At 48.9% G+C, this 20,849-nt stretch overlaps 1 protein-coding gene across 1 annotated transcript in view; it reads left to right on the top strand.

The window, feature by feature from the left end:
• Window positions 1-18,256, top strand: part of LOC124233892 (constitutive coactivator of PPAR-gamma-like protein 1) — a 109,461-nt gene extending 91,205 nt beyond the window's left edge. Inside the window, exons 14-19 of the mRNA XM_046651167.1 lie at window positions 4,400-4,609; window positions 6,500-6,683; window positions 7,243-7,380; window positions 9,479-9,620; window positions 10,319-10,415; window positions 16,358-18,256. Coding sequence (XP_046507123.1) covers window positions 4,400-4,609; window positions 6,500-6,683; window positions 7,243-7,380; window positions 9,479-9,620; window positions 10,319-10,415; window positions 16,358-16,669 — 1,083 coding nt within the window. The 3' untranslated portion in view covers window positions 16,670-18,256. The remainder of the gene's footprint in view (window positions 1-4,399; window positions 4,610-6,499; window positions 6,684-7,242; window positions 7,381-9,478; window positions 9,621-10,318; window positions 10,416-16,357) is intronic.
• The last annotated feature ends 2,593 nt before the right edge of the window (window positions 18,257-20,849 follow it).

The following is a 20,849-nucleotide window of genomic DNA, read 5'->3' as shown; positions in this document are numbered from 1 at the left end:
CATGGTTTTGACAAGTTAATTTCTCCACGTTTCACCTGATTTCTGGTGTGCTCGTCTGCTCACTGCACGTGGATCAGTCACTGTGTTCGCATGGCTGTACTTGCTTTCTAATTTCTACACTAAATTTTAGAAAGTTTAAGACTTTTCAGAGGTAGCTAAATTAGTGGATCTGCCTTTTCTTTTTAATGTACAGGGTTTTGGTTTTTTCTTTGCCATTGGTTATTTATTTGTTTATTTTTTTACAAAATTTAATTTGTAATCCAGTAATCTCTTTTGACAAAATCGCCTTCACTTTTAGATCTTTTTGCCCTTCCTGACAAAGGCGTGCTTTCCCTGCAGAGGAGTTTCAGGCTCACTTTACAGATTTTCAGTATTCTACAGTTGGGGCTCAATAAATTTCTGGTTTCCGCCAAATTATCGAGTTAAATTCAGTAATTTAGTGTTGAGTGACCCTCAACTGTGCAGAGCCCATGTCATTTGTGGTCACCTTAGGCTTTTGATGACTTTGAAACAAGCTAAATAAGACAACAAAACTTAGGAGAATTCACCTCAAATTGTATTCTTTACTTTGTAGATTAAGCTTTTCTGTTTGTTAGATGGAAATTATTGTTACTTTTAATGGTTTTGAATCTAAGTTTCCGTTGTGGAATGTTTGGCTGGGGTCCCTGGGCGAGGCCCCCCTCCCCTGTCCTGGGCTGGTGGTGCCATCACCGCCTCGTCCCCACATGTGCTCAGGGGTGTTGGAAGTACTGTTGCTGCAGTGTGGTGCCACCCCTCTACCTCTGCTTCCTGTTTCTCTTATTTAGATTATTACATCAGTATTGACATCCCAGTTCTGAAAATCAGACCGCCAGGTATCAGGTATGCCCACCAAGCCTGTTCACCATCAAGTTGCTTTACTCAGAGTTCATCTTCTCTCCCATATCCTTTTCATTTTTGGATCAGCACAGAGGATATAACTTTGAAAGACAGTCCCACTGTAAGCTTTCATTTTGGTTCTTTTGAGGTCTTAGCGCTTTCATGGTTTCCCCTGATCCGTATCTACAGCAGGCGTTCCCAGAGCCGTGTTTAGAAAGGCCCGTGTCATGTGCAGTGACTTCAGGCTCGCCACGTGCCTCTGGCTCTTGCTGGTCTGAGGGTCTGCGTTCCCTTCACCAAGGACAGCCTGCACCCTCAGGGCTGCATTCACGAGCAGCATAGATCCCGAAAGAGCTGGAAGGGAACACAACAGCATTCGTTCGGGGGAAAGGTAGTTGTGTTTTTTTAAGATGAAAGATCCTCTCAGCTATCAGATTGAGAATCATCAATTAAATGCTATACAAATCCCTGTGCAGAGCTGAGGGTCCCAAAATTCAGTGATAGAAAAGTGAATTTTAAAATTGCGTTTTCATTTAACCATAAAGTTGTTTTGCTATAACAAAAGCAATGACGGAGCTTTTCTGTGAGCTACCATCTCACTGTTGAGGATATAGTCAACTCTTGATTTCTGCTGCTGTTCCGGGGCCGGGACCCAGGGCCTGGATTGCCCAGACAGTTTTTCTTCTCCCATTTTTGTCCCCTATGTGCTTTGAGAATAACGTAGAGAAGAGAAAGAAAAGACCCAATTCTGACAGCGTGGCCTCTTGTTGGCTTTTCTGATGGGAGGTGTGGTGGGAAAAGATGTTGAAACCGTTAGCTAAAGTGACTTGTAAGAGGTTTGTCTCAACCGCCTGCCGTGGCCATGAATGTTCAGTGTCCAGCGTGGCTCCAGGACCCTGACGGTGGCTGATGGCCCTCACTTTTCCCTGGTGTATTTCTGAGGCACTGCTGCTGAGTCCTGCGTGAATGTCAGTGCTGACTGGGTGTGGAGGAGGGCGTGCCTCTGCACAGACTGACCTCCGTCTAGTTTCTTTCTCTCTTGCTTGTGACGTCGCTGTACCTGCCTTAGATTCTCTTAACAGTTTCACGTGCCAGGTGCACAGTATGAAAGATTGAAAATGGACAGCTTTAAAGACAGTATTGGGGCGTGTAGCATGTCTGTGAAACCTGAAGGGGTTATGTTGCAAATCGGGAAATAGGACAGATTAAAGTAGGATTCTGTTAGGAGTTGGACAAAGTCACTTCCCTGGGATTTGCTTCTTGAGCTAATTGGCCTGAGATTAAATTCCATATTCCTGTTTCCTAAAAAGTCAGAAAGTGTTGTCACTGTTTTCTCTAGTTGAGGAACTTTGGATAATGTTGAATATTTTATCTTACTTGGTATAAGAGAATGAGGTTGGAATGTGAATATCATCAAGTTCAGGTTCTGGCGCTGCCAGTGACCGGTTTTGTGGCCTTAAGGTCTCTGTGACTTGGTTTCTCCATGTATCAGACGGAGTACTAAGAGCAACTCCTGTGTATGCGGTGGCTGAGATGTAACGGAGATGATCCATGTGAAAATCCAGAGTGGCATCTGATATATATTTATTGTCACCCATAAATATTAGGTAGTATTATTTTTATAATTAACATTTAGGGAAAGAATATAAATATATCAACTAACAGCGAGGCCCTTTAACATAAATATACGTGTGTGGATGAGGTAGACATCAGCCCGCCAGGAGCCCTCGTTTTCATGGTCGTGCTTCTGTGCTCCACACACCTGCTGTCGTTGCCTAACCTTAGCGCTCACATGGCCGTCTGCCGGAGTGCTTTTGAGCCGGATTAGTCAAGTCAGGGTTTGGATGTGGATGCGACCAATACCAGCAGGGACCAAGAAATGGCAGCAGCTTCGAGCTTCCCCAGAAGGGCACTGCTGACACCTGTGATGTGTTCGGGTGGCAGAGCAGATATCTGCAGAGCAGCTTAAGCACCGCCATTACCGTACCCCCCGCCTTGGCCAGGTCCTCCCGCCTCTGGCCCCGGAGGCTGAGGACTGGCAGGAGAGAGCTACTGGAGGCTGGTGGCCGTCGTCCTCGTGGAGGGGCTGAGGCCACGTGTCTACACGGGCAGCCTGAGCTCGGGCTGGCGTCGCTGCGGTGCCACTCCCGCAGCATCAGCATTCCAGGAGGAGACGTTCCCTCCTTCTGCCTTGAGACTCAGAGGAGAAGGGCTTCCACGTCTGTGCAGCACGGGCGGTGGGGCCTGCAGGGATCAGTCAGTCGGGCGAATGTTTCCTGTTTCCACCCTCTCTTTTCCTCTTTCTGCTCATAGATGTAAAATGCATCCAATTCCGTCACCCCAGCCCCACCTGCCCTTACCTGAACATGTTTAGCTCCCCTCTCAACACTGTGGAGAAGCAGGAATCCGCGGGGTGGGCTGGGAGGGGTGGACAGACTTCTAGGTTGGGGAAGTTCTGAACTGCACTGACTTAAAAATAACAAAAGAGGTTGGAAAACACAGTGTTAGCTGATAATGGGGGAATGTTGACACTCACAGCACAAAACAGCAGATAATCGTGAACTCATTATTATTGGCATTGGAATGATCTTTTTTCTCTTTAATGAAAAGCCAGTTTACCTGCACAGTTATGCACTGCTTAGGTTGGTACCCCATGCAGACTGCATTCTTGAGACGCCATCACCTTAGGAAATAAGTGTGCAGGGTGGGAAGACAGCTAAGACCCAGTCCCGGACGATCCACAGCGAGGCCCTTCACAGACAGATAATCAAGAGTTGACTGCATCTGTCAGTGTGTATCTCGTCCTGCGCATCGGGTGTAGAAGAGTGGGCTGCGTGTACGAAGGAAGGCAGGCAGGCCCAGCACTGCTGACCGGGCAAGAGGAGCGAGGCTCCCATAGTCTGCATGGTCCAGATACAATGTTTTTGTTGTTGTGTTCTTTCATTTATAAGCTATCCATTTCTCCTAAAGCATTTTGACAGTCTCATTAATAAGTTGCTATATAAACATTAACACATAAGATAATGTGGACGTAAAGTACAAGCTTTAGAGTGAAGTTATACCAAGTAATGTTTTAAGACAACTACTCGGAAAATGTAGAATCTTAATAGATTGTTCCTTTTACATCCTTTCTGTTAATCTGTTCCCAGTGTATAGAATCTGAAGTGTAAAATTTTATTTCACAAATGAATTGTGGGCTTGTTAACTGTTAGGGAGACCATTAATAATTTGTTACTTTGTCACGTGTCCACCTTAAATACAGTATTCCTTTACAGTTGTATAATGCTTTACAAATTCCAAATTGAAATATTTCATTATGTTTATAAAACAGTCTCTTAAATTTAAACTTGTTAAATAACATAGAAAGTGTTTCTGTTCAGACAGGCCAGTGCTAGGTCCCTGTGAGGTAATGATGGGTGTGTTGAGGGGGCGATGGTTGGGGGGTGTCCTTGTTAACCCTGGAGAGTTGTAGTCAGATGTTGCAAAGAATCGGATCCTGTAGTGTTCTTACTGCATAGAAATCACTCTTTTCCATTTTAAGATTGAGAACCTCGACCCCCGAGGCATTCAGCTGTCGGCTCTCTTCATGAGTGGTGTGGACATGGCCCTGTTTGCCAACGACGCTTGTGGCCAGCCAGTGCCCTGGGAACACTGCTGTCCTTGGATGTATTTTGATGGGAAGCTCTTTCAGTCCAAACTGCTCAAAGCAAGCCGGGAAAAGACCCCACTCATCGACCTCTGTGATGGTCAGGTCAGTTGTGGGAACACAAGCTGTGGCGGGCGGGGAGGGGCAGGTGGCCGCCTCCAGCTGGAATGAAGGCATGCTCACTGGCTGACCTGTCGTCTTTCGTGCGGGGTTGGTAATGAGCCTGCGTGACAGGGATTCTGATTCAGGCTGGGCCCAGCACAGCGTTTGAGTGTCAGCTTGTTGCCAACGTGAGCCCAGGTGCACGGGTATTGTACACTTGATTCTCATTGTTCACAGTACTCATATTCTGTAAACTCGCCTTGGATGCTGAATTACCAAATCCTGAACCGCTGCTCCCAGGGAGAATGCGGGGTCACGTTCCTGTGGGCCTCTGGTTGCAGCATCTTCCTCCACCACTCGGGACATAACTTTGTTTTAAGTGTGTTTCTGTTTAAAGACGTCTTTATATATATGTGAATGCACCGACACTGACCTCAGGGCCGGTGGCCTTGACTCTGACTCAGCCTGAACGAGCTCGTCTCCCTAGGGCATGGTGCAGCCGGGCCTTGGGAACACCAACCAGTACTCAGCGGTGCGTTTGGGGCCGCTTCCAACAGCACAGCCACCCACGGGAACAGAAGCCTGCACCACCTAGACAGAGAGCAGGACACCTGTTCACAGTGTAGCAGCTGAAGCGAGAAGGCAGAGGTTGCCTTCTCCCCTTCTCGCTGGCAGCTCAGCGTCCCCCCTCACATGTCTGTGAATGACCACGAGATGCTGCCAGTGTTGATGTGGGTTACAAACAGGTTTTAGCGAGTAGGCGAATTTGCATATTGGGACTCATGAATAACGAGGATCAAGTGTACTTTTGTGTGTCTGTGTGTGAGGAAGACTGGCCTTGAGCTAACATCCGTGTCCATCTTCCTCTATTATATGTGGGATGCCTGCCACAGCGTGGCTCAATGAGCGGTGCCATGTCTGCACCCAGGATCCGAATCCACAAACCCTGGGCTGCTGACATGGAGTGCACAAACTTAACCACTACACCACGGAGCTGGCCCCTTTGAGTGTGCTTTTTAAAATCCTAATTTAAAAATAAAGTGAAGGAGATTGTCTTAAAGAGGCTCACGGTGCTCCAGGCTTTTAACCCTTAGGCTACAGAGCACACGCTGTCCCCGTGCCACCGTGGCTCTCAGTTGAGCTCCATCTGAGGACAGATGGACGCGGGAGCAGATTGTTAGAGTCTCTGGTTAAAGGTTGGTTGTTGGTCTGTGTATTTGTGTGCATATTAACAAAGTCTCCACAGTTGAATGTTTTAGATGTTTTTCACGGTGATGTTTGACACACATGAGTTGTGCTGTCCACAGTTGTACAGCTACGTTGTTCCATGCTGTGACTGACGTGAAGCCACCAAACAGTCCCCTCACAGGCAGCCTCGCAGACGGGGCTCCAGGCTTCCCGTCAGCAGCGCCTGTCCCTTGGCTCAGTTCCCTCTCTGTACGATGCAGTCGCTGCTGACCTAATGCTCAGTGATAGGAAAGTCGGCTCTCAGGGTGAGCTGGGCCTTGTCTGCCGTCCCTGCGCGCAAAAGCGGAAGGGAGTCTGCCGGTGTCATCTGTCCAGGCGGAAGTATTGGTGTCGAGAACCAAATTGTTTCAGTTAATAACTTTTATAGAATGGTTCTCACCGAAGATATGCTGGGAAAGTCAGAATTTAAGTTCATGTTTGTTGATGAGATTAAGAGGTGTCTGTTAATTTTTTTGCATTTTTGGTTTTTTTGGTCATGTTTGCATTCTGCAAACCAGTGTTGCTGAGCAGATTGTGACTGTTACTTATGGGTAAAGAAGTTGACACGGCCCAAAGCAGTTTGTGTATCTTGTTTCTCTTCTATTCGTTCGAATTCAATGGAAACCTTGTGAATCAAGTTCTCACCTGCTGGTCCTTGACTTGCAGGCCGAGCAAGCTGCCAAGGTAGAGAAGATGCGGCAGAGCATCCTGGAAGGGCTGAGCTTCTCCCGGCAGAGCCACCCCCTCCCCTTCCCACCACCTGCGGCGCTGCCCTTCTACCCCGCCTCCGTGTACCCGCGGCACTTGGGGCCCGTCCCCCCAGCTCCAGGCCGAGGGCGGGGCTTTGCAGGTGAGTGTGTCCCCCACTCCCGAGGGTAGGGGCACGCACACAGTGGGTAGCCTTCTCGTGGGGCTGGCCTGCTGTGTTGAGCTCTTGTAATGGATTGTCAGCTTAGTGCTGAGGTCTGCAGCAGCAGCCCTCCACATTAGAAAGGAGCAGACTTGCTCCTGGAAGAGAGAGTGGGAGAGGGAGAGGGAGCTACAGAGACTTGTGGAGATGAGATTTGAAAATCGGTCCCTATAGCTGACAGCTCTCCTCACGTGGTGATTTAAGCCTCTCTCACGTGTGAAGTCAGAGGAACCCTCCTCCACTGAGGCCACCTCCCGGGCCAGTGGCAGGGCCCATGTGCAGGTGCCCGGTTGCAGAAGGCTCCCCCAAGAGCGAGCGAGGTGACATGTCGCTCTTGCTCTGCTGGTGATGCGAGGGGCCACGAAACCCCTCCCTGGCAGACAGTGTAAAAACAACTGAAAGAGACGGGGGTGTCTGCTGCCCAAAAGCCCAGCGGTGGCTCTCCCCTGAACCTGGTTCCTCATGCCTTCTCCCGTCTCTCTCCACCCGGGTCCCACAGGAGTCTGTGGCTTTGGAGGCCCCTATGGGGAAACTGTAGCAACAGGCGCTTACCGTGCCTTCCGCGTGGCGACGGCGGCAGGACACTGCGGAGCCTTCTCAGGCAGTGACAGCAGCAGGACTAGCAAGTCGCAGGGCGGTAATTATGCCTCGCCTCCTCCTAGAGCTTTGCCCCCAGCAGCCCTCCCGCCGGCTGGCTCTCTGCCTCCGCTCCTGTCCTGACTGCAGCACCATATCCTTTCCGCGGGCCCCGCCCTGGCATCCTTGCCGTCCTCTCCCAGCCCCTGTCTGTCCCTGCTCTCCGCGGCAGCTGTGGCCCGTCTCTGCCTTCCCGCGGGGCTGGCACGTGTCCACACACAGCCCTTTTGTGTGCCCGGCCCCTGACCGTTGCCTCCTGTGAGAGCTCGGGCTGCCTGGTAACACCCAGTGTAGTGTTTTTCCAACTGTGTTTCCTAACAGCCTCCTCTTGGTAAAGAGGATTATGCTTGTATAGAAGACTCTAAGGCCGCAATAGAATTCCTGGCATTAAAAGTTTATCATGGTTTGTTTCATAGAAACATTTTTAAAGGAAGATGTAATATCAGATATGTAAGTAAGTTAGTTTTAAATTTCCATTGCTTCTCTTCTCATTTGTGTTAGGCTTGCAAGGGAGGAAAAAAAAAGCCTTAACCTTTAGTTTTGAAGTAATGTTTTACTGGAATTAGAAGCCTGTGAGTTGCGGCTTTGTCGCGATCCTGCATTTTGGGACTGCATGTCTAAATCTGGCCATCAAGTCACAATGTAGGGTTGTCAAGTACATTTTTGAGTAACTTTTAGGGTAGGCAAGCCTCTCTCTCTTGACCAGGAGTGTTTCTAGCTGTTCCTTGTGGTGCCTACGGGGCTGATGAGACCTCTTCTGTAGGAGTCAGGACCCCCAGGCGAGCGCCGCCCTCTCGGCAGCACTCAGGGCTTCTCCTCCTCCCCACTGGACTTGCATGCCCCTCTCCTGCCTCCCTCAGCTCTCCCCTGTCCGGGGCGCTCTTCTTCCTGTTCCTGTGTGTCGTGCAGTGCACAGTGACGCGAGCTTTCTGCTTCCCAGTTGGCTTCAGCTCCTGCACCCCTCAACGCTAGCTGCAGCTGGGATGAGAGGCTCGGGGAGGTTGGACTGGACAGTGTGGGATTGGAATGAAATTTGCGAGGAGCCTGCTCCCTGCCCTTCCCCAGATTGTGTCTGGGACTGAGACCTGCGCTGTCCAGGGTGGGAGCCGCTGGCCACATGTGGCTCTCGAGCACGTGACTGGTGGCTTGTCCAAACTGAGCTGGTCCTAAGTGCAAAGTACACATCTGGTTTTACAGATTTAATACGGAAAAAAGAATGTAAAGTATTTCATTAGTAGTTTTTTATATTGATTATATATTGAAATTAATATTATTTTGGATATACTGGGTTAAAGAAAAAAATATTAAAACGTACTTTGTCTGTTTTTATACTTTTTTAATGTGGCTGCTAGAACATGTAAGGCTCACGGTAGATTTTGTTGGACAGGCTGCCTGGCTGCTCATCCTCATGGCTGACATCAGATGATGGAGAGTTTATTATGGTCCATTCCATCTCTCAGAAAATAAGACTATTGAGGTTCTGTTTTGTTTTTATCAGAAGTTTTGCTATCAGTTAATTACTTGAGAATTTTCTTAGGTTAGTCAGGAAACCTAAGAATATGCAGGCCAGCAGTAATTTATACAAGTTAGTGAATAGAATGAATATTTGTGACCCTGCCTAGGGGAATTCCGATTTAACAATACAATAAGAAATAGCAGGCTAGATTTACTGGTTAGCTCCTGTAATGTTTGGTTAAGGTAGTAAACTCAGAAGTAACTACCCGAAGAGAAAATCCGCCCGAGTTTGCAGATTTCCATCTTGGCCATATAGACAGCGTGCTGTGTGCACCAGGGACAGGATATTTTTGGGTCTGTTTCTGTACTGCACACGTTGCGGTTGTAAGCTATGTCACTTGTCATGGGGTCTTTGAACAGCCAGCACATTTGTCCTTTCAGGTGTATTTTTAACAACAGTTAAAAGTGTTAAAATCAAGCAGTGTGCGCGTATAGTCCACGTCATAACAAGGAGTCTACACAAAGCCAGGGGAGGGGCTTCTTACGAAACAGAAAGCACAACTGAAAAGAAATTTCTTGCTTGTGTCTCTTTGTCATTCTTAATTCTGTGATTGTAAAGGTTTTACGGTCTATTTTTCCTGCAGGAATCCAACCTATACCTTCTCAGGGAGGGAAGCTGGAAATTGCCGGCACTGTGGTGGGCCACTGGGCCGGGAGCAGGCGGGGCCGCGGGGGCCGCGGGCCCTTCCCCCTGCAGGTTGTTTCTGTTGGGGGACCAGCAAGAGGGTGAGTTCTGAACAATGGAAGCATATTTGTATAGATAAAAAACAGCCTCTTGCTTGCCTTTTTCAATTATGAGTTTACTAGGAACATTTTTACGTCATTGAGAATGATGTTGGGGCCAGCCTGGTGGCGCAGCAGTTAAGTGTGCACATTCAGCTTCGGGCTTCGGGGTTCGCTGGTTCGGATCCCGGGTGTGGACATGGCACCGCTTGGCAAGCCATGCTGTGGTGGGTGTCCCACATGTAAAGTAGAAGAAGATGGGCACAGATATTAGCTGAGGGCCAGTCTTCCTCAGCAAAAAGAGGAAGATTGGCAGCAGTTAGCTCAGGGCTAATCTTCCTAAAAAAAAAAAAGAATGATGTCTGTTCTCAGTGGTTGCATAGGATTCCATTATATGTAGCATTTTATATTTATTTAGACCAGCATTACATAATTATCCACACATTATTCAATTAACTTTTTTAAATGTTTTTAAAGAAGTAGCATTTTTGAAGGGTATTATTTTTCAAATTGAATGCACTGGATTTGGACCAAAAAATAAGATTGATTCCTTGGAATAAATCTTTGGTGTGACCGTGATTTATAAACTCCATGCTTCCCATGGCGTAAGATCAGACACCTTTAAATCCGTTTGATGTTATTTCAGTATGTCAGTGTAACAGGTTAAGTCAGTTTGCTGTCGTTCTCTTTCCTTTGTTCAGGCGCCCGAGAGGAGTTATTTCTACCCCGGTGATCAGAACATTTGGACGAGGTGGCAGGTACTACGGCAGAGGCTACAAAACCCAGGCTGTGATGCAGGTAAGATAGGGTCACGCTGGTCGGGAGGGTTTGGATGTTTCCGTAGCTGTCGGGGCGTCTAACTCGAGAGGGCCATGAGGCACCACGAGGCAGGGTGGGGCTCACCAGGAGGAATTCCCTGTCCCATCGCCTCAGGGCGTCTGTGCTGGAGGGAGCTGGTCTCGTGCTCCCTGCCACTCAGGGACTGCGCTGAGGATAATCCGGGGGCTGTTAATGGGGTTTATATTATAAACGTTATTTAGGTAAATAGCATTTAAGATTTAGAAAAAAACTTGTGACTCTCAGTGCTGGGACAGCACACCCATTTCTCCTTCTGGACCACATTGGCTCGCTGTTCCCCAAGCAGATCAGCCCATGAGGAAGCAGTCACGTGCCTGTCTGCAGGAAGAGCTGCAGTTTTCTTCCGCTTTGGACATACGGTTTTAGGACCTGAGTCCTGATGAATATCCCCTTGAGAACGGTCTTGTAAAAATACTGGTCAGCCCTGACCCTGTCTTGTGTTGTCTGACCTCTTAAATTAGGATATTGAATCAAAGTGTGCAGTTTCTTCCCACACTATCCGTGTGAACATTAGGAGGAGTACGCTCTTGTGACTCATACTTCAATAAATCATATTTGAAAACTTAACTGGCCGAGAGAAAAAAACTTGTGCCTTTACCAGGTGATCTTCGCATCTCCTTAACGTCTGTTTGCGTGAACTCATCAAGCCAGTCGAGTGCAGAGGCAGTCCCTTCCCTGGCGTGGAGCCAGGCAGCCCTGCTGCAGCACGGCATCCAGCAAGGGGAGGTGCTCGGCTCAGTCTGGCTCCCACGAGCCCCACCCTCACCTTCCTCTGCCTTCAGAGACCCCTTTTGAGCCAAAGGCACTCTTAGCCTCTTGACAGGTTAACGAGAGGGAGGAGAACACTGTCCTAACTGGTGTTCCAGCCCAGAGCCCGTCCCGTGGAGACGGCCCTCATGGATGGTTATTGTCATCTGTAGTGGACAGGGGCCGTCCTGAGCTGGTTGTAGGAAACATGTCTCCATGTGTAAAATGTGTATACCAACTGCCACGCAGGACAGACATGTGGCTTCATGAGGTACAGGGCAAATACCCACGTGGCTGATGCCCGAGGGATGAAGAGCATTTTCCCAGCCACAGCAAGGGCCCCTCACAGGCCTGTCTCAACGCCAACCTGCTGCCTCCTCCACCCAGAATCACTGTGACCCTGGAATGTACCTGACCTCTTGGCTGTCTGCTTGTGGCTGTCACCGGTGTCTGCTTCCCTGGTCCTGTGGTTGGGCTCTGTTGGTTCCTTCCACTGTGCTATGTCTCTGCTGGCGCTTTCCTCCTCTCTCTTTCCTTTACTTCCTCTCTTGAAGGACCATCTAGCATCCCCTGCAGGCTCACCTGTGGATTTTGCTGAGTGTGCTCACGGCCTGTGCCCCGGGTAGCTGTGTCCTTGTCTTTCTTGCAGCTGGTAGCTGGGTGTGGATGCTGCGTCGGACGTGGCTTCATCCCTGTGGCAGGGCTGGAGTGGAGCTGCGTGCTTTCCTGCCTTCTTGTCTGTTCTTATGTGTGAGGGCCTGTTGATCCTCAGTGACTACATCTATTCATTCACTGGGGATTGCAGAACAAAGATGCTCTCATTCCATCATATCTTTTTCATTATTTCCTGGGGTATTTTGATAAAAAGATGCTTCCCGTCACCTCCTATTTGGTGCCCAAGTGTTAGAGCCCTTACAGGAGAGGCACAGTGACTGTGTGGTCCTGTGGCTTTCCCTGCCTATCATTGGCTGCTGGGGCCCTTGGCCATGACCTGTGGGTTTCGGGACTCCCTTTCTGGGGCATCACGTGGCCCCGTAGACCTGGGACAGCCACTTCTCTTCATTTTTTGGTTTCTTTAGTGGGAAACGGCCTTTCAAGACCACAGTCTGGGCAGTGATGGACTCGGGCTGCCGTAGACTCAGTCACTGTTCCTGGTGTTCTGTGCACACAGACACGGAGTCCTCTTTCTTCATACATAAGCATGCACACTCAGCCGACATGCTTTTTACTGTATTTTTCTAAGGCAAAATCCTCATGAAATGACTACAGGGTTTTGTTTTGTTGAGTCTCTTCTCTGTTACATCTCTATGTGCTTTCTTTCATGCCCAGTTACTGTTTCTGGGCTTTTCCTGTGGACAGAACTAGAGGGGAAGGTGTGCACATGCATGCATGCTCGTATGTAGAGTGCACACACAGACATGTACACGTGGCTTTTCCTGTGGGCAGAGCTAGAGGGGAGGATGTGCGCACGCTCCTATGTACTGTGCACACACAGATGTATACGTGACTTTTCCTGTGGACAGAGCTAGAGAGGAAGGGGTGCACACGCACATGTGTATGTACTGTGCACACACAGACATGTATATGTGTGTGCTGCTGCTTTTTTTTTGATGAAATATCTCAAGAGTTTGTGTTGACTCTTCTGATTCAGATTTAGGACTTGGGGGATTTTACTTAACCTTTACTGTTTATGTTTCTGTGTACATGTCTTTTCTTCCATCCTGAGAATCATGGTTCCTAAGAGCATAGAGGATGATTGAATTAGAATGCCCATAACTCGTCCTTTACCCCATGCCATATTGCACTCACAGTTGGCTCACCATAGCTAATACCACCATCCATGGTCCCTGAGAACAGTTAAAATGTTGGTGTATGCTCCCTCCACTCTCCCCCACTGTTCTCACATTTAAAAAATAGCTACGTTCTTACTGTCTCTGTGGTCCGGGCCCCCGCCACGACCTGCCACACTCTCCTTTAGCCTCACTCGTCCGGCTCTGCAACTGACTGTCCCAGCCCCGCCAGCCCCTGTCTCTGGGTCCATCCTGTCCCTCTGAGGCTCCCTCCTTAGTGGAATCCTCAGGGAGGACTGCCAGGGACAGTACTCAATCTGAAAACAGTCTGTTCCTAATAATTGAAAGCCTCTCCTTCTCGAGCGTCTTACCTGTGTTCTGTCACTAAGCTCTGCTCTCCAAGACTGACGACTCTGATTGTCTTTCCTTTTGAGGTTGTTACTGTTTGGCCTAACTGCCCAAGATGTTATTTTCCGTTGGAGCTGAGTAACACGCCTTGCTGCTGGTCGTTCTGGTTGACACGCTGTCTCCAGACATGATCTCAGATCTTGTTTGACATCACAAGTTTTCTTGAATTGCCCGTTTCTTGTTTCTGTCCTTTTCCTCTGTTTTTTTTTCATTTCTGCTGCTCCTGCTGTGCTCGTCCTTCTGGGTCTGTCTGCAAGGCTCAGCGTACTCAAGTCCTTTCCTCTCTTCCTGTTTGTAGGCTGTAACTCGCATCCTGCACAGTTCGCCTGTTTAAAGTGTACAGTTCAGTCTGTTCTCAAGGTCATGCAACAGTCACCACTAATTCCAGAACATTCATCACCCTGAAAAGAAACCCCTGACTCCTGAGTAGTCATGTCCCCCCCGATAGCCAGGCTGTGTTCTGTCACTGTGCACTTACTTGTGTGTGTGCATGTTGTGCACACACCCGCCCGTCATTCTTTCCATCACTGAGTGATCTCCATTGTGTGCATGGACCTCGTTTTGTCCCTTCGTTCATCCATGATGGACATTGAGGTTGTGTCCACTTTTTGGCTATTATGAATAATGCTGCCATGAACATATATACAAGTTTGGTTTTTTCCCCTAGTTTTATTGAGATATAATCAACATATAACATTCTGTTAGTTTCAGGTGTATAACATAGTGATTTGATATTTGTATGTATATCAAATCAGTATCATCATATTGTCTGGTTAACATCTATCACCTCACACAGTTACAAAGTTTTTTGTCTTGTGATGAGAACTTTTAAGATCTGCAGTCAGCCCTCCACACCTATGGGTTCTGCATCTGTGGGTTCAGCCAGCTGTGATTGAGAAGCCTATAGTGGTTGCATCTGTACTGAACATGTGCACTTTTTTCTTTGTCATTATGCCCTAGACAATAGTATAACAACTATTTACAGAGCATTTACATTGTATTAGGTACTGTAAGTAATCTAGAGATGATTTAAAGTATATGGGAGGATGTGCATAGGTTGTATGCAAATATTGCACCATTTTATATGTAGGGACTTGAGCGTCTGGGGATTTTGGTATCTATGGGTCCTGGAACCAATTCCCCGTAGACACCGGGGGACAACTGTACTCTCTTAGCAACTTTCAAATAAACAATACAGTATTGTTAACTATATGCATTCATTATGTACAAGTTTTTGGGAGGACACATTTTCGGTCCTCTTGGGTGCATGTGTAGGAGTGAATTCTGGGGCATATGGTGACCCCATGTTTAAGCATTTGAGGAACCGCCAGCTGGCTGTCTTCCACAGCTCTTGCACCATTTTCCACTCCCACCAACAGTGTGTGGGGCTTCCACTTTCCCTCCTCGCCAGCACTTGTTCCTGTCTGTCCTTTAGTTGGCTGTCCTACTGGGTGTGAAGTGCTATCTCGTGTGTTTGGTTTGCATATTCTCTATCTTCGTTTCTTTCTGATTTCAAAAGTTTTTCTTCCTTTTCACCTTCTTAAGGTATTACCATGTTTATTTGGTGGTGTGTTTCTTCTAGTTAGTCTTCATTTCTGGAATTATTTTTTCTTTTTCTTTTTCTTTTGAATTCTTCTCTAAATTTTTTACCTTATTTCTGGCTTTTCTTGGTTTGATCTGTGCTGCTCGTTCTCCTTCTGTCCTGCCACTGCCCGTTCTGAAGTCAGAGGACGCAGTCTTGGTCTTTGATGGGCATGCCTTTCTGACATATTTCATTCTCCATAGGATGTAATTCCTTCCCCGTTTTCTCATAATGGTGTTCTGTGCAGTTCCATCTTGGTACTTTCTGTGGCTCATTTTTAGGTGACATTAATGTTCTTGCCCCTTGAGAAGGACAGATGATGAAGGGCAGCTTGTTCCTGAGATTTCTGGCCCGTCTCTCCCGTCTCTGTTACTGCCGTCCTGCTGGGGCCAGTTTTAAGAGACTCTGTCATTCGGTGGAGGAGGTGGTGCTGCCCTCTGCTTGTGGAGCATTTAGAGGTGGGGGACGCCTCACAGTGGCCAAGGCTTACGGGAAGCAGTGGCCTAGGGAGAGGGAATGCCTGTTTCCAAACAGGTACAGGCTGGCTTTCCTTCTCAGCCCTCTTGCATCCTGCACGCATGCCCCACATTTCCCCCCAGGAGTGACTGTTGAGGGGATCTCTAATGAACAGGCCCCTGGATGCAGTTACTGCAGCAGGCATCTGGGAGGGGGTGGCTCCATCACCACTGTCGATACCATGACAAGTGTTCATTTAGTTTGGCGAGTGGACTTTTCCCTGAGAGTAAGGGCATTGGGGTTTGAGAGCATGTACTCGAAATCTTCAGTATTATTTTTCTCCCCTTCTTGGACCTGCTATATTTTTACATAAATTATTTTTCTCCAGGTTCTGAGAAAATGACCGTAGTATTGACTTCTGGAAAAATTTATATTACTGTTTCTGAACTCTAGGATTGAAAACTAGAAAGAGAAGACATTGTGGGAAATTGAGCCCAAGGGAGAGTGTGGTAAACCCTGGTGTACAAGAGAATGTCCGTAAGGAAAAGGTGATGGACATTCCAGCCCCACTCTGTACAATGACTGTACACATTATGCAGAGTATAGAGAGTGTCGACTGTGGAGTCTACAGAGAACATCAGAACGTGCATAGAGCAGAGAGTATGGACTAGGGAGGGTACAGAGTGTGTAACGATATGCAGACAGCAGAGAGAATATCGACTGTGGAGGGTACAGTGTATATCGCAGAATATGCATAGAGCAGAGAGTACACACTCTGCAGCCACGCTCTGTGTTGTTCTTGAATTTGCAGCCAGTGTCATCAGGCCTCAGATGGGGTCTCCTCTTTCCTGCTGTTTATCAAAAGCTGCCTCATCACTTGTTGTCCTTTGTTTAAACAGGGCAAGCCTCCTTATGCAGCTTCAGCAGAAGAAGTGGCCAAAGAACTGAAGTCGAGGTCCGGGGAGTCCAAGTCCTCTGCTGTATCTTCAGATGGGTCCCTGGCTGAAAACGGAGCAGTGGCTGAGGAGAAGCCGGCTCCCCAGATGAACGGGAGTGCGGGCGACGCCAGGGCCCCCAGCCACTCGGAAAGTGCCTTGAACAATGACTCTAAGACGTGCAATACAAATCCTCACTTAAATGCACTAAGTACAGACAGTGCTCGCCGTCGAGCTGACGCTCTGGAGGCAGCTGTCTTAAAGAAAGAAGAGTAAACTTATTTTTATAGAGGGTGAAGGATGCTGGAAGGGTAAGGATTTAGGAATATCTGGAGAGAAAGAGAGCCTACAGTTACGTACATTTTTTCCTTTCCGTAAGAGAAAAATGAGGACTTTGGAAATTCGGATCCCTCTTTGATATCAGAGATTTAAACAACACATTTTTAGTTTTAACCAGTTGTAGTCAAAATGCTACAATAAAAAAAAGAGAAAGAAAATGAAGAGCATTTGACTCCCACACTTAAAATGAAGTACACACAAAGTTTAAACTGGTTATGACAAAAGCCTATAGTTGTGTTTCTTGAACTATAAAGAAAACAAATTTTGGCAGTCTTTAAGTATATATAGCTTAAAATATCATTTTTAGCATTTGGCACCATATGTATGCCATTATCTTTGATTTTGCATTACTGTTCACAAGAAAGCTTTGTCTAAGGCTTTGATTTTATGATTATGAAAGAAATAAGGCACAACCACAGTTTTTCTTTCTTAAATTTCATCACTGTTGATGTGGTTCTTTTGTGTTAAAAAAAAGTGCAACTATCAAAAGTAAAAAATTATAGAGTAATATTGCCGTTCTGCTGATTTTAAATATACAGTACATCATACATACTTTACAAGCAAGTTAAATGGAGATAAAGTTGAAATCATAGAAGATGCAAATGACCTTTCAAAATCAACACAATGTGTTCTGAAACTTTTCGTGACTTAATTACCATGCATCTGTGATCAATGAACTATGTGGTTTGAATCAGACGTAGACCATTAGTGCTACTACTTGAGCTAAACTTCTGCATGGTTCATGATTTTTCAAGTGTGTAGTTAATATTATGCATGTTATTGTCCTCTCTTCCATTCTTACCAGTATGTGCCCATTTGCAAAACAAAAATGCTAATAATCAGTAATAGTCCTATAAACGATGTTAACTCTGTTTAGTCATGGGCTGATCTTGCTCTAACCTTAAAATTTTGTGATTATTGACCTCTGTTGCATTTATTCTAAAACCCCCCAAAATTATCTAGCTGTTTCGAATATCAGCATTACCCTGGTGTATTCACTGCTGTATGCATTATTGTTCTTTGTTGCTGTTTTTTGCCTTCATATTAGCAAAATATGAAATTCTGTGAAAAACAAAAAAAAATCCCTTTGATCCTTAAAAAAAAAACAAAAAAAACAACCCCCCTTCTGTAGCAGAAAACAAATTGCTTGTTCTTGAGAACTTTCCCATCAAGAATTTAGTAGAAGCAGGTATACTTATATCATTTTGATGTTTTTGTTAATGTTTCCAAACAATGTACTTTGAAATCAGAATCACTTCTTATTCGTTTTCATATAATTCTCCTGATGCTCTTCATCACACGTTAGTGATCAGAAATGAGACGTAATTCCCCAATCCCTGCCCGCAAGACCTGAGTAGGATCTTACTGTAAGTTGAAGGGAGTTCCGCCCTAACTCATGGATTGTGCAAGAATGAACTGCTGTTGGGTTTGACTGATTGTAGATGGGCTGTGGTGTGGTGTACCTGAAGGCTATTGAATGCAACTTACAATGCTTAATAAAAATCTTTATTCTTTTAGTATAAAGTATGGCGTGGCTTTTAAATTCCTTGTAAAAACATAAATTTTACTGAGGTTTAATTCAAATTGAAACAGCTACTTAAGGGCTTGGGCAAATAACCAAAATTTAGAAATGTGTTGCTCTTTGCGAGCAATTCCCGGTTCCCAGCTCTCAGCAGCACGCGTGGCTGCGTGCAGGTGCAGGTGCAGGTGCTGGGGTCGGGGTCTCATCCTCACGAGCAGGACGTTCTTGGGTAGAAACACAAGTTTGATTTCTTATAAGCAGCTCGGGGAGGAAATAAATTTGACCTTGGTTAAAACGCTTTTTTCGATCACTCAGATCCACCGTTTGTTCGGGTTTCGTGTTCGCCTGACGTGCAGGTGTCAGGCCTCCGTGGGCCCCGTGGCCGGCCCCCGGCCCCCGTCCGCGCCGAGCCCGCCGAGGCCCGGCCCTGGCCCGCCCGCGCCTCCCCTGCGCTGAGCGCGCGCCCCGGCCCCGCCTTCCGAGTCGGCGTGGGCCGTGCGGCTTCCTCCGCGCCGCAGCCGGCGACACCGCGAGAGAGTCGGGCGTCGGAGGGCGCGGGCCGCCCCCGCCGGCGATGGAGCCTCGGGGCCCCGCCGGAGCTGCGCGCTTCCTGGCCGTGCGTAAGGCGGGGCGGGGCCTGTGCGCAGGGTGGGGCGCCTTACGTGGGCCGAGGCGGGGCCGTGCGCGGGGCGGGGCGGGGCCTGCGTGGGGCGGGGCGCGCCGTGCGCGGGGCGGGGCCGTGCGCGCGCACGCCTCCCGAGGCCTGCGGGCGAGCGCGTCCCCGCGGCATCCCAGGCCGGGCCCGGGGAGGCTGGGGGCTGGGGCCGAGCTCCGCCGACCGCGTCCTTGGGGACGGTGAGCGCGGCCTTGGGGGGCCGGCCGGCGGGCTTTCCCTGCTCGGTGTGCGACGCAGTTCACGTCCTGCAGGCCGGCCACAGTGCCCCCGCGGCCTGCAGCTCTGCGCCCGCTGCCCGGCCAGTGCGTCCCCGCGGGGTGCGGAGCCCGCCTGCCGCTGCCCTCCGCCCCTGCGGCGCGCGGCGCGGGCTGGAGGAAACCGAGGACGCCCGCTCCCTGAGCCTCTGCTCGCTGAGCCTCATCCGCCCTCGCGGCCGCCCGCCGGGGCCGGTCCCGCTGGAGCCCCTCCGCCTTCGGTGGGAGGCGGTGCGGGCGGGCGGCTCCGGAGATCCTGCAGGAGCCACAGGCCCGGCTGCCTAGGCCGTGCGGGGCGCGTTTAACCCAGCGTCCGTCGGGGTGCCTGGCAGCCTTCCTGCGGGGGCAGCCTTTTCCGAACAGGCCGTGTTCTCAGGGCCACTGGCCTTACCCGCTGGTGCCAGCGGTGCCTCTCCACGGTGACAGCTGCAACCGCTCAGCGCGCACATTTCCCCGCCTCTCTGGGGCAGGTGCACCCGCCTGAAGAGCAGCCCTGTGGTTTGGAGAAGGGAGCCAGCGAGGGGCGAGCCTGGGCGGGAAGCAGAGGGAGGCCCAGGACACCACGCTTGGTGGGGGCCCTGCTGGCCGTCCCTCCCAGGTCACTAGGATGGCAGAGGAAGGCCCGAGTGGCATCCGAGATAGGCGAGGGGCCAGCGGCCAGCGTGGCCAGGCTGGGGCTGGGGCTAGGGTTCTGACCTGGCCTCGCCCCTGGGGCAAGTCATACCCTGTCCAGACTCTTTCTTTTCGTGTTTTAAAAATAGCTTTATTTTTTGTTTGTTTCAAAAGTAATGTTTATTGTAGTAACTTTAAAAATACAGGTAAACAGAAAGGAAAAGAAAAATCACTGGTCATTCCTCCACCCAAGACACCTGTTGTTAATATTTGGTCTTCATCTTTTCTTTGCAATACAGAGATTTTTGTTTTCATTTTTTTTACAGAAAATCATCAAGCCATCCATACCCATTTTGTAGCATCTCCTCCCACTTGGCATCACATTAGGGCTGTCTCTCCCCACCACTCTGTTCTGCCATAGCCCCACGGTTCCCCAGTGGCTGCACCGTCATGTCCCTGCCTGCCCAATGTGGCCGCACATCCCCATATTGATGGAGCATCTGTGTTGGGGGCTGCTCTAGACCCCCAGCAACGGCCCTGACTCATGTACAAATAAGACCATTTCAGACAAGAGGTCAGTAACACGGGTGACGGGCACGTGGCTGGGGGATGAGAAGGATGAGGTCTGTGCAGAGTGGGGAGCAAGGGACGGAGAGAGTACCCAAGGTGGGGAGGAGAAGCCATGGGGTGAGGGCTCTGGGCTGGTAGCCCTTTGGAGGTTGGGAGCCAACTCCGGGTGGTCTCAGAGCAGAGGCAGCACCCCTGCAGGTGATCAGCATTTCGTCCAAAGGAAGGCGAGGGTGGGAGGTGAGGGTGGGTGCTGGCCACCCTGAATTCGCGGGTCTGACAGGAAGACTGGCCTCTGGTTTTCACTTGCACTGTGTTCATTGCCAGACAGGGTGATGGTCCCCTTCTTACATTTACTGTGCCCTTGGTTTCTCCCTCCTCCAGTCGACAGAGAACTTCTCATGTCCTGGCTCTTTCAGGATTCCAAAAACCCAGGCCAAGGCAAGAATCTTAAGAACTAATTCACCACCTGTACCCTCATCCACT

This window comes from Equus quagga, unplaced genomic scaffold (assembly GCF_021613505.1).
Source record: "Equus quagga isolate Etosha38 unplaced genomic scaffold, UCLA_HA_Equagga_1.0 270_RagTag, whole genome shotgun sequence".
NCBI classification, from domain to species: domain Eukaryota; kingdom Metazoa; phylum Chordata; class Mammalia; order Perissodactyla; family Equidae; genus Equus; species Equus quagga.
The sequence above is the reverse complement of the archived record's forward strand: the minus strand, read 5'-3'. Positions and strand labels throughout refer to the sequence as shown.